Source organism: Caretta caretta, chromosome 3 (genome assembly GCF_965140235.1).
Source record: "Caretta caretta isolate rCarCar2 chromosome 3, rCarCar1.hap1, whole genome shotgun sequence".
In the NCBI taxonomy this organism is placed as follows: Eukaryota; Metazoa; Chordata; order Testudines; family Cheloniidae; genus Caretta; species Caretta caretta.
The window spans coordinates 84,942,500-84,955,761 of NC_134208.1; the positions used below are offsets into that span (position 1 = coordinate 84,942,500).

The following is a 13,262-nucleotide window of genomic DNA, read 5'->3' on the forward strand; positions in this document are numbered from 1 at the left end:
CCATGACATCGCCCTTGTTTTTTTACCTCTTTTATCCTTATCTAGAGAGTTTCAACAAGTCTGTCTCTATTTCTCTCTCGACCTCAGTCCAAGTGTATATATTTTTAATATATAAGGCAACACCTCCTCCATTTTTTCCCTGCCTGTCCTTCCTGAGCAAGCTGTACCCTTCTATACCAATATTCCAGTCATGTGTATTATCCCACCAAGTGTCTGTGATGTCAGCTATGTCATAGTTGTGTTTATTTACTAGCATTTCGAGTTCTTCCTGCTTATTCCCCATACTTCTCGCATTAGTATACAGACATCTAAGATTTGATTTCCCCCCCTCCCCTTCCCCAGTTCTGTCTTGTCTCTCCCTTATTTCTTCTATAACAGCCCATGCTCCCACCCAGATTCCAACCTTCTCCCAGGTCTCCATGTTTTTGCCTTACCTGTGGGCTTTGGTCACCTGCCCCCGTCGAACCTAGTTTTAAATCCTCCTCACTAGGTTAGCCAGTCGGTAGCCAAATATGCTCTTTCCCTTCCTCGATAGGTGGACCCCATCTCTGCTTAGCAGTCCTTCCTGGAACAGCATCCTGTGGTCAAGGAAGCCGAAGCCCTCCTGGCGACACCATCCTTGCAGCCAGGCATTCACCTTCAGGATGCATCTGTCTCTGCCGAGGCCCCTACCCTTAACTGGAAGAACTGAAGAGAACACCACCTGTGCTCCCAACTCCCTCACCCTTACTCCCAGAGCCCTGTAGTCACTTCTGATCTGCTGAGGGTCATACCTTGCAGTATCATTAGTGCCCACATGGATGTGTAGTATGGGGTAATAGTCAGAGGGCCAGATGATCCTTGACAATCCTGCTGTAACATCTCAGATATGGGCCCCTGGAAGGCAGCATACCTCCTGGGATGCCATGTCAAGGGGACAGATGGGTGCCTCCATCCCCCTCAGAAGAGAATCTCCCATTCAAAAAAAAAAAATGCTCAGAACTTTTCAGCTCCATTATTTAGAATGAGACATTAGGTCCAATTCTGCCGTCTGGTCTACCAGTTCAATCCTGTTGACTTCACTAGGGGTGTAGGGATGTAAGTGAAAGCAGAATTTGGCCCTATGTCTCCTCTACATTATTCTATTCAATCTGTGCAGTTGTAGTAGCTAATTTTTATTTTGCTATTTCATATTGCTAAGTGCTGTCGTATATTTTATGACAGGAACATAAGATTGCTTCTTTACATCCTTTTCCTTAAACAGCTTGTTAATATACTATTTGAAATTTGAGCTTGAATGAGACCTCTTGTTACCTTAACTCTAAGTCTGTTGTTTTAAATCAAAGGCTTAATTTTTACTAAACAGTCCCACTGAATTATATTTGTAGTCAGTAGGACTACTCGTGCTTAAATTTGTGCATGTGCAAAAATGTTTGTAGCATCAGGGCCTTAATGTAATAACTCCTTAACTTTGACACACTCACAAAATACCACAAGCAAAATATTTTTGTTAGTATTTCCAACAGCTGGTTTGTTGCATTCTGTTGGAACAGGGAAGAAATATTGTGGTGTCTTTTGACTTTTTGTCTGGATCATTGCCAAAAATGAATTTTAATTCCTTTGACACAATCTTGAAGACCAACCTTATGGAAGTTGAGAGAGAAAGTGAAATTTGAATTTTAATAGGCTTTCAGCAGGGACATCAGCTGAGAGGTAGTTTTGTCTGCTCTTTATCCTTTCAAAAACAAATGATTGTTATTACAGAGGAGAGACTAAGTAGTTTTGAACAAGTCTCTGGTATTTGGTGGCTTTTGTCATGGGATTTGTTCCCAAAATTTACCTCTTCCAGTCTGGGATCAAATGACTCTTTGCACACTAATCGTTTGAAATCAAGCTATAATAAAAAAAAAAATTGATCCTTATGTTTCCATGGCTTTTGAACTATAGATTAGTCTAAATCTCCTTATGTTGACTGTCATACGAACATTAATTGGTTCAGTATTTTGCTCATGTATTAATATAGTATTCAAAATATTAAATTAACTGGATTCAGTTATGTAAAAATCACAATATTTCAAAATGTGAAAATACATAAATTCAAAGGTAAAATACAAAATGTTACTTTTCATATTGAAAACCAAAACATTTTCATTTATATTTTTTGTTGCATTTGAAGGATTTGAATTGGTTTATGCAAACACACTGCACCATCTTCATAGCCCCTTTGAGAAATTTCGCACCACTATGGAGTGTTCAGAATTTGTCATCCTCCAACAATAAAATAAACGTTCTAAAATAAGAGAGAAAGTGTCAGATAGTTTTAATAGATATCATGTTTTGGGAACTGTCTCAAAAATTAGGCCATGCTTATACTGACAATAGAACTATGATTACACTTAAGATCACCCATAGAAGGGTGCAGAAAAGCTTTGTGCTTAAATAACTGGCACATTCAATATAGAGTATTAATTGCACTGAATTTTTTAATAGTTGTGGGTTTTGTCTTCTGCATTGTATGTCTGCAACAAGGGTTGAAAAAACAGAATTTGTTAATGCTATTAAGAGCTATCATAGCATTAGACTGTATTTGAATAGTAAATAAATGCTTTTGAAAATGAGCTAGTTCTGTAAAACCTTGAAGCTAAATCAGAAAAAATTATTTTGGAGATAAGTGAATCTGTCTGAAATTAGAGCTGATTTTTTTTCAAGAAAATAAAATCAGGTCCCCAAAATACCTATCTTTGTTTAAGGACTTGTAAAAGGTTAACAGTTCCCTTAATGTTTTAAGGTAACTGAACAAAATAGGTTTTCAGATTAATTTAAGAAGTCTGAGAACTCTGGTCTGAATAGAATTATTTTTAATGCAACATATTCTTTCATGAGCAGCCGAATGTAGAATTATACCTTTTTGAGCCATGTGTATTGTATTGATTCACTGACTAGACAGTGGTTGGATCCCTGCACTCATGGAGGCACAGGCAACCACAGTGGCAGCAAAGCCAAGGGTCTGACCCTATTACTGGCTCACAGATTGAGACCAGCTTCTCTGCTGTGCACAGCAGTGTCACAATCCATTGGGGGCTACTGCCAACTGCCATAATTTAAAGCAGTTTATGTGCTACTCTAAACAATGTAGAGAAAGTATAGAGCTGATCTGTGAATCAGAGAACCACAGCTCGGTCCTTTTCAAGCTCATGCTTCACTACTGCGTCTGTATAAGATTCCAGGATTGTCACTCTGTTTGTGTGTCACTCTGAAACCTAGAATTTCTGCTGAATCAGTGTGAAGCAATGGAAAAACAGTACTGCCATGGTTGAGAACTCTTTGTTTAGAATATAACTAGGTTCAGTAATCACTGGGACTTGTGATCTGTTACCGTCCAGTTTTTTAGTTGTCAGAATTTTTGGCTTTTTTACACTTCTTATGAATTACACCCATATGACAGCACAGGCTTTCACCTAGTAATAAAATTGAAATTTTGTTGCTCTGTTAAACTGGGTGGTACCAGATTTGCTACCTGCTAAAAGAAAATGCATACTGAACAATTAGCTTTGACAGCAAGATGTTGCTATGCTTTAATAAACTATAAGCCTATGCAGGGTAAGGATAACGTCTATCTATGTTTGTACAACAGCTAGCACAATGGCATTGAGATCTATTTTTCAGCCTCTCGGTGCTACCACAATATAAACAATAAATAATAATAATATAAACTTATCTGCAGCCGCTAAACTGACAGAAGCCTATTTAGAATGTGTTCCAATGAATAATGGTCCTGAGTTTATTTTTAAAGTTCTTTATAAAGATGATATTTCAGCCATCAGTTTTTAACAGGCATCCAGAAGGCGTGAGCCAGAACATATGAAGCTGATGATTTAGAGAATTGGCACAATCCCCTTGAAACTTGTGTGCCAGATTTCTGATCACTGGAAAATATTTTCTTATTCCTGATTAGCAGTTACAGGAGGATTTTTTCAAATGTTCTAGACAACTCATAAGGTATGTATACACTTCAGGGGTGTGATTCCCAGCTTGAGGGGAGACATACCTGCACTAGCTCTAAACGCACTAGTGAGCTAAAAATAGAGTTTACCCTTGGCAATGAGAGCTGCAGGAGGGGCTAGCTGTCCTGAATACATGCTTATCAGAGACCACAGCCACATACTCAGGGTGGCTAGCCTGTCCTGCCACTTGCACCGCTGTGGCTACATTCTATTTTCAGCACACCTCCTAGCTTGATTACAGCTAGCCTGGGTATGTCTCTTTGAGCTAGGAATTCAGCTCGAAGTGTCGACATGCCCTATAGTTCCATCAGACAGTTTTTCCTTAAAGTTGGTCTTAAATTGTGGCTTCCAGTAAATCAAGTTCTGTTCACACAAAACAGTTAATGCGTAGGTTGTGCTTGTACTGTACCTTTTGATGGCAACATATTAACCACTGTTTAATCCGTTACTACATCCAAACCCAAAATCTCACCTTTTGACAGCATACAGTTTAACTTGCTTCTCTTTACTGATCAACAGTAGGATTTTGTTTTAATATTACAGTATTTAATATTTAAATGTTGCTGCTGAAAATGAGCATACACTATATTATCTGTGAATAATAGTTCTCATAATTACTAAGGTTGGTTGTTTGTTACTGGAGTTTTAGATACAGTATGAAAATGATTTACAGTGCATTCTCTTTCAGAGTTTGTTCACTTAATATGTATTGTAAACAAAATTAATTGAGGTGCTAAACTGCAATTGATGGATGTGTAATGTTGCTGATTTTAGACCTAATGCTAAAGGACTCTTCGGTTTTGACTTTTACAGAATACACATCTCCTCTTTTTCCCAAGACAACATTTATGAAGTCCAGCCTCCTAAAGTAGATAAGAAATCAATTGATATCTTCCATGCTCACATCCAAGCTGGCAGAGGCATCATGCAGCCACTGGTAAAAGAAGACATCCTCATGTACAGAGAATACATTAGAAACCGATATATGTGAAAACAGACTGGATTCAACTGTTTAGCATTGCTGGAACGATGGTACAAATCAATTGAGAACGGAAGTCGAAATTCGGCTATTCTGTGGTGGTAAAACAATGGCAATTATTTATCAACCTGTATCTTTCTGAATGATTTCATTTTTGAGATATTGTGTGCTTTGCAAAAATAAAAATGTGACTGAAGATGTATTCTCTTTGGTAAAATATCAGTATGTCTAAAATCAGAAAAACTAAATGCAGCTGCAATTAAATATATAGTAATTTGAGATAAGAAAGTAAACATCAAGTATTTAAACTTAGCATTAATTGTTACATACAGTAGTACAGTAGTTTCAAGAAAAGAACTTAACTACCACATTTAGCTTTTGACAGAGAAAAGCTGTTTTCAGTCAAAAGTTCTGTCATTTGTTGAAATTGTTTGTTTAGCAAAATGTTTATATGTGTTTGTAGCAAAGATGGAAAAGGTGTCAGTTTGGCCCATGTATGAAACTCAAAAGTTAAATCTAAACTAACAAACTTCGTAGCCATAATCCACCTCCAATGTAGTTCTATTGCAGATAGCAATAGTGGAAGCTGTAGAGACCAGACAAAGGTGTTGTAATGACCTAATCAGTGTGGATTTCTGTCAGATTTCTTTAAAGGATAGTGACATTATAATTATTGTGACTTAGTAAACAACGTTGAGAAATGAATGTGCACTCTACTTAGAGAGACCAGTTTCAGACCATAAAATAGCAGCTTCAGTCAAGATGGGCTCTGTCTGATGTACTGAGAGATCTCTTGGTCAACTGGATATACCAAGAATTTTTCCATCTCTGGACTGGTAAAAGGTCAGCAAATTAATAACTTTGAGAAACTGAATACTGACACTTCTTCTCATCCCAGGCAAGCGTGGCCACAACCACAATAACTAGCTGCTGCCAGCAGACTGGAGCTCCAGATATGTGGCTGCATACTGCAAAGCATATTCTAATGTTTACAGAGTAAGGAACTGCTCTTGTAAGTCAGTAAAATTGATTTATTAAAGTAATTGTGTATGTCTGTGCTAGCTAACCATAAATGGGATGTACACTGTTGCACGCTACCTCCTGCCTCTTGAGCCTATGCAACCAATGGGTTATGGGAGGGGATAGGACTGGGGTACAACAGTGTTCTCTCATTGTCTACATCATGCAAATTATATGAAATTGAGGTCCCATTAGCTCAGGGAATAGCAGGTGTCAGGAATATATGTAGGCAAAACCATTGTATCTGGTGCTTTAGCAAAGGAGTTTATAAGGGTGGGAGTGATTAGGATTTCCCATAACTCACTATTGCTACCAGATACAATTTGTTTTGATTGTCTACTGTTAACTGGCTCCCACCTTGACACTCAGTAGATGTGTGCCATAGTCAACACAAGTAGCCCCATACAGAGCCCCTAAACAGCCGTTTACAAACTCTTGAAAATTCCAACAACAATTATTTTACCAGTTGGGCCCTTCATGTATTCTTGAGAGCATGAGTTTGTGTTTAGCAGAGACAAGAATGAAATTTCAACTCTGATAAGATAACACTTAGACTGCAACTGTCAGTTTGAATTATCTCTAGAAAATACATCTGCTAAGAGTGCTTTGCACTCTTTTGTCCAACATAAACAATATTTTACAAGCAATCAGATACCCACTGTGAAAACAACTAGGATGAAATCCTGGCCTCGCTGTAGACAATGCAAACTTTGTTGTTGACTTCAGTGGTGCCAGGATTTCCATTCTTCTGTTTTGTGTTGCAAAGTGCAAGAGTAAATAGACTTCAAAGAATACATATACCATCTAAGGTTATGCCTCTCTATTCTGTACACATGTATTCAGATTTTAATTAAGATCACATTTCCATTTTTAATGAGTAATGTCTGTTCATACAGTGAAAATAGATAATTACAGCTGCAATTTACGTCTTTCTGCACAGGAAATTTGCTGTTTTGTAATGCATTAATTTTGTTAAATAGACAAATATTTTGTTTAATAAGGTATTGTAACAGAGTGGTTTGCCTCTGGGGGGGAGGCTGGGACTAGCCAACCCTGATTATAGAATGAGGCACACCTGGATAGGATCAGGTGATTTCCTATAGAAAGCGGCAGGTGGCTCCTGTTAAGGGGGAAGCTCAGAAAATTGTGACAGAGTCTGCAGAGAATATGAAAAGGCTCCTGTAGGGAAGACCCTGAGACTAGGAGAGTTGTCCCAGGCAGGGCGGCCTGAGAGAGACTCCGACCAAGCAGGAGGGAGGCTGCGAAGGACTGGAAGGAGGAGAGAGAACTTGGGTTGTGTGGACTTATGATTGGACCTTGGGTTTTTTTGAGGTTTAATTTCAGTTTATTTTATATTAACAAACCCAATCCCCAAGAAGACTTATTTTTTACCTTGAAAAAGCCTGAAGTGAAGTTTTTCAACAGTCCATGAGAGAAAACTAAGATAAGCTGCCTATAGCGTGCCCATAGGCCACAAGGGGGCACTTGGAAGAAGCCAGCTGGTAACAGATACAATACATCTTTATTTAATTGCTGTTAAATTCTATTTGAATTTTCCCACATATAGTTTCTGCCATTTATCCACAAATTAGGCAGTAGAGCTAAACAAACTGTTCCACTTCCTTGTTCAGCAGCAGCAATCTTTGCAACATGTAGGTATTTTAATAATAATTTTAGAAGTTTCAGAAAAGAAAAGAGCACACTCAAACTTTAACTATCCAGTATAGAACTGTTTTGCAGGAAGAGGGTTGCAGGGTTTGTTTTTTTCCTTGGAAATCCCCTTGTTAATGTCCCATTACATGTTTTGTGGCATGGTAATTTTGTACTGCTGTTGTGTCCTCTTACATCTTTTACTGTGTTTATACTCTTCTTGTTTCTCTCTTGATTTAGAATGGATATAAAAGACAAGCAAATACTAACTGTCTGTGCAAGTCTGAGTATGTAAGTCATACTCATCACCATGGTATCTCCATCTAAAGAGGTCAGTGGACCTCTATTGTCAAATAATAATCTATCTGCATACAACCTATCTACTGCAGACTATTGGGATAAGTTCAGATTGCTACTTGCACGCTAGCTACAGCGTATGTTAAAAGAAACTTCCAGCTGAGTAGTGGCTAAGACAAGAACAAACTTCCCTCTAACTCTGTCAAGAGTGCTGCTGCCTGACCAGCATAAGGAATCTGTTCAGCTGAACAAGGAGGTATACTTGATGTACACATAGTAAGTGTAGCTGGGTGGAGGATGCTGCTAAGCAGCTAAATCTGTAAGCATTTCTAAAACACCTGTTACTTTAGTACCTTAGATTAGGTCCAAATCCTCAGATGTGCCAGAACTTTGCCATGTAAGAAATCATTATTATATACATATAATCATATTTTTGCAGGAGAAATAGGTGGAGTGTGGAGAGGAGTGGGAGTGTGTTTTACTAGCTGTCCCTCTCTGTGGATTAAGGTGGTGTTTTTTTCACTTAACTGTTAACCATCATCTTGTAGTATTTATCTTTATGGACAGATAAAGTTGTAAAGTCATTTCACCTGAGAAAAGTGTCATCCTTCTTCCAAAAGACATTAAATCACTCCGCATGTGTTTGGAGAATGCATTGAGGTAACATACCAAATTGTGCAACCTGGATAGATGGGTTCAGATTCTTTCCTGTATCAAGAGCTGTTCTCAATCTGAGGATGAGGGGGCATAGCCATCAGAGACATGGTTATGATTCCATTCTTGGACCAATCTACATTGGCCCCAGCTCCAGTGTTTTTAAGGGCTTCTCTGGCCCCCTCCCACTATGATTTGCCCCATATTCCAGGTGGTATAGAGAGGCTGGCATTGGACCTGGCTGTACTGGCTCTATACCTCCTGGACACTGCTTATCTGAGGACATGTTGGGTCTTTCCCATTCCCTTTGTGCTATAGTAATTGACTTGGACCAAAGAGTCTGGCTGCTCATATTTACTGTATTCTTTTCTTTTAATTGGGTTTCTCTCCATAGAAACATAAAAGTATCCATATTTTTTTCAGAGAAAGGAACTCCCAAACTGAACCTGTTCTTTCAAAGGATTTAGTACATTGTGGAGTGTGACCTTTCATATGTTGGTGTCAAGTCAATTCACTTTGTATAACAATTGATTTTATCCAAAAGCTTGCAATACCATTACTGGAGGAAATTAATATTTTAAAATTTCATTCTAAACTATAGTCTGTAAAGAGCTTTGGGCTCTGTCTGCATGAAAGGCACTAGGAAAATGTAAAGGTGTTATAATTATATCACTTTATTACAGTATTCAAACCTCACAGCACATACCACCACTAATTTATTGATTTATTAGAACCTGACATTTCAACTTAAGCTAATGCCAAGTTCAGTAAAAGCTGTGTTATCCGGCACTTTACCAACTGGAACTAGCATTTCTGATCTTCAGTAGGGTTGCCAGATGTCTGTTTTTTGACCGGAATGCCTGGTCAAAAAGGGACCCTGGTGTCACCAGGCAGCATCACTGACGGGGCCATTAAAAGTCTGGTTGGTGCAGGGCTGGCAGGCTCCCTTACCTGGCTTCGTGTGGCTCCCTAGAAGTGGTGACATGTCCCTGCTGCTCCTAGGTGGAGGAACAGCCACGGGGGGCCCCAGCCCTGGTTCTGCAGCTCCCATTGGCCAGGACTGCGGCCAATGGGAGTTACAGGGGCAGTGCTTGCGGGCAAAGGCAGCATGCAGTACCTCTGCTTAGGAGCAGCGACGAGATGTCACTGCTTGTGGGGAGCTGCACGAGGTGAGCGCTGCCTGGATCCTGCACCATGAAAACCCTCCCATGCCCCATCCTGGTGTCCTGAGCCCCCTCCTGCACCCAAACTCCCTCCGAGAGCCCACACCCAACTCACTCCCTCCCTCTTCGTTAACCAGAATTTTTGACTTACTGGCACCCCCTACCCCCATTCCCGCAACATGCTGGATAACAGCTTTTACTGTATATTAATCCAAATAAAAATCATTTTTCCCCTTTTACTTCAATTCAGTTAATATATGTTATTTCCCTGGATAGAATGGAAAAGTATACCTGCTAAATATGTCTCAAATTATTTTCTTGCTTTAAAGTTCATGCTAATGATGTTCATGCAAAGAATGAGAATACAGCCTGGATTAACTATTCACAGAGATATTAGTTATTCTGCCTCCTCTTTGACAGTCTCAGGGACACTACAAAAACACAGTTTGCAGGGATGACTATTAATACTAAAAATATTTGTCAATTTCAAACTTTCATTCTCTAGAGAATGAAGATGAGCTTAACATAGTGGAAAAAACATCTGTTAAACAAATATGAAAGATATTCTAAACACTACTTCTGACAGAGAAAAAGATAGTATTTGATATTTGTATTGCATTTTAAAAATATTAAACAGGAAGCTATCGTTGTAACAGTCTGACTCAATAATACAGTTTGGTATTTAGATGAGAGGCAGATTTTTTTTAATGATAAATTCTGTTTTTAATTGAACACAATTTAAACTTGATCTAAAGCTTATGTCATTGTTAAAGTAACCATACATAATTTTAACTACTAAGCTTGCTTTATGACAACTTTAAAAGACTGCTTTTTTCATGCATTCAGATACTGAGCTGTATGTCCCGAACTACATGAATAAGCCAGACTTCCTGCTTGAATTTCTTTACTGATGCCTGTGCTCTGAGCATATTTTAAAACTAATTCATATTTCTAGTCTGCCGTAATGTGACAGGGTGGACTAGGCCCTGAGGCCCCCTGCTGGAGGCCTCATGGCCCTGCCACACCATGCCCCAGAAAAGGGCAGTGGAGAGGGTCCTCCAGGCTGCCTAGAGATGCATTCTATCAAGCATTCTTACAGGTGTTTGTCTCTGTCTGAGGGGTTGGAGCAAATGCAGTTGTATCGCAGAGCTTGACTGTAGACGATGGATCATGTGGTGTGGTCAGGGTGAAAGCTGAACAACCACAGGGCCTAATAACATCAGCCACACTATCAGAGGCTCGTTCACCTGCACATCCACCAATGTGATATATGCCATCATGTGCCAGCAATGCCCCTCTGCCATGTACATTGGTCAAACTGGACAGTCTCTACATAAAAGAATAAATGGACACAAATCAGATGTCAAGAATTATAACATTCATAAACCAGTCGGAGAACACTTCAATCTCTCGCATCACGCGATTACAGTCATGAAAGTTGTGATATTACAACAAAAAAAGTCAAATCCAGACTCCAGCGAGAAACTGTTGAATTGGAATTCATTTGCAAATTTGATACAATTAACTTAGGCTTGAATAGAGATTGGGAGTGGCTAAGTCATTATGCTAACCTATTTCCCCTTGTTTTTTCCTACCCCCCCCCCCCAAGACATTCTTGTTAAACCATGGATTTGTGCTGGAAATGGCCCACCTTGATTATCATACACATTGTAAGGAGAGTGGTCACTTTAGATAAGCTATTACCAGCAGGAGAGTGGGGTGGGAGGAGGTACTTTTTCATGCTTTGTGTGTATATAAAAAGATCTTCTACACTTTCCACAGTATGCGTCCGATGAAGTGAGCTGTAGCTCACAAAAGCTTATGCTCAAATAAATTGGTTAGTCTCTAAGGTGCCACAAGTACTCCTTTTCTTTTTATGTATATTATGATTATCTTTAGTACCACTGTGGTTGCATGTGGAAGACCATCCTCAGTTTCTGAAGACAGAAGTATAACTAATCTTGTTTATATTATGGTCAATTATTTCCGCTCTCTTAATCCCAGAATATATTCAGAAATTGCTTTTGTAGAATCTGGGAATGTTGTTACAAACTCACTTTCAAGAATAAATACTGAAATCTCAGAATGGCATGACACACCTAAAATTAAATCCAAATTCCTGCCATTTTACTGCTTTCTGATGTCATTTGTTGATCTCTGTCAAGTTTTTGAAGGACAGGTGTCCATATCACAAATGATACTACATGGCCCCCTTTTCTTTAGTCCCAGCAGAGAGGTCATGGACTGAATGTTCATGGGGATTAAGCTATTCCCTCATCCCTAAGGCTGGGTCCTCTGAGTCACTAACTTTATCAATCTCTCTTGCTCATTAATAGGATAAAATGGTTCAGGAGAACATAAACCTGTGGGTAATGAGACAAATACACTTAACACAAAAGAGGGACACATTTTAATATAACATTCGTTGACTTTGTACATTCATTAATACTGTTCACAGCCTTCACTTTCACATGTCTCTTCTAAGACGGAAAGAACAAATGTTAGAAGAATAAAAAACACAGATTCGTTCCTAGCTTTTCCCAGTTTCCAATATATGAGGAAGGCAACATATTTTACTTCATGCCGAGTCATGAAATACTTATCAGTAGGAACCTCTGGACAGCTGAAAATGTAGCAACTTCTCCCTGTTGTACAGAAACAAATTCCATTAAAATGATAGGTGATGTTGCCAAGAGCTCATGCTATGTCTAATAAGATTATTGTGCTGGTGATATCTGACACCTTACTGTAAATGTTCCCTTCAACATTCCAGTTTCCAAAGGTTGTTTGTCAATTATGAAGTAATGGCCTGATTTTCAAAAGTTCTGAGTTCCCACAAAGCCCATTGACGTCAGTTGGTCCGTCAGGCATTCAGTACTGTCAAAACTCAGATATAAGCTCCTGATAAAAGACTTTTCTGGGTTCAGGAGTAGGAAAAAGGATGGGAAGGTGCTTCAAAGGAAATAAAACTTGAAGGAAAGGCCTGGATTTCCTCTTGTGCTGCTTTTCTGAATGCTACATTTAACTATTTCAATTGGCTTAAGTTTTTCTTTTCCTTTTCTGTTTGTTGAGTACTACTAAGCACTCTTTCCCTGCCTGTCTGAAAAACCAAGCTAAAGACAACCACCGTAGTAGCGTCAATACCACAGAGAAGGTAATTAATAACTGGAACAACTTACCAATGGCCATGGTGAATATTCCATTGCTGAAAACTTTTAAATCAAAATTGGATCTTTTTCTAAAAGAGTAGGTCTAGTTCAAGCACAGCTATTGAACTTGAAACAAGAAGTAATGCAGGGAAATCCAATGGCCTGTGTTATGCTGGAGGTCAGACTAGTCTATTGCAATGGTTCCTTCTGGCCCTAAAAATCTATGAATTTATAATGTGCTTTATAGGGTATTTAATCCTCTTCCGTACGTACTGACAGAGTATGCAGCTCTCCTACATGCAAATTACTGATAATGAAACAAGCTTAAAAAATAGTCCCTCAATAGATGTCAGCTATCACCTTAAGT

The 13,262-nt window shown here is 38.9% G+C and overlaps 1 protein-coding gene across 2 annotated transcripts in view; it reads left to right on the top strand.

The window, feature by feature from the left end:
• The window catches only part of FIG4 (FIG4 phosphoinositide 5-phosphatase), a 167,769-nt gene extending 155,898 nt beyond the window's left edge, over positions 1-11,871 (top strand). For both annotated transcript variants that reach the window (XM_048844824.2, XM_048844825.2), the window contains one exon: positions 4,797-11,871. In XM_048844824.2, the coding sequence (XP_048700781.1) occupies positions 4,797-4,974 (178 nt within the window). In that variant the 3' untranslated portion in view covers positions 4,975-11,871. The remainder of the gene's footprint in view (positions 1-4,796) is intronic.
• Positions 11,872-13,262: the final 1,391 nt, after the last annotated feature.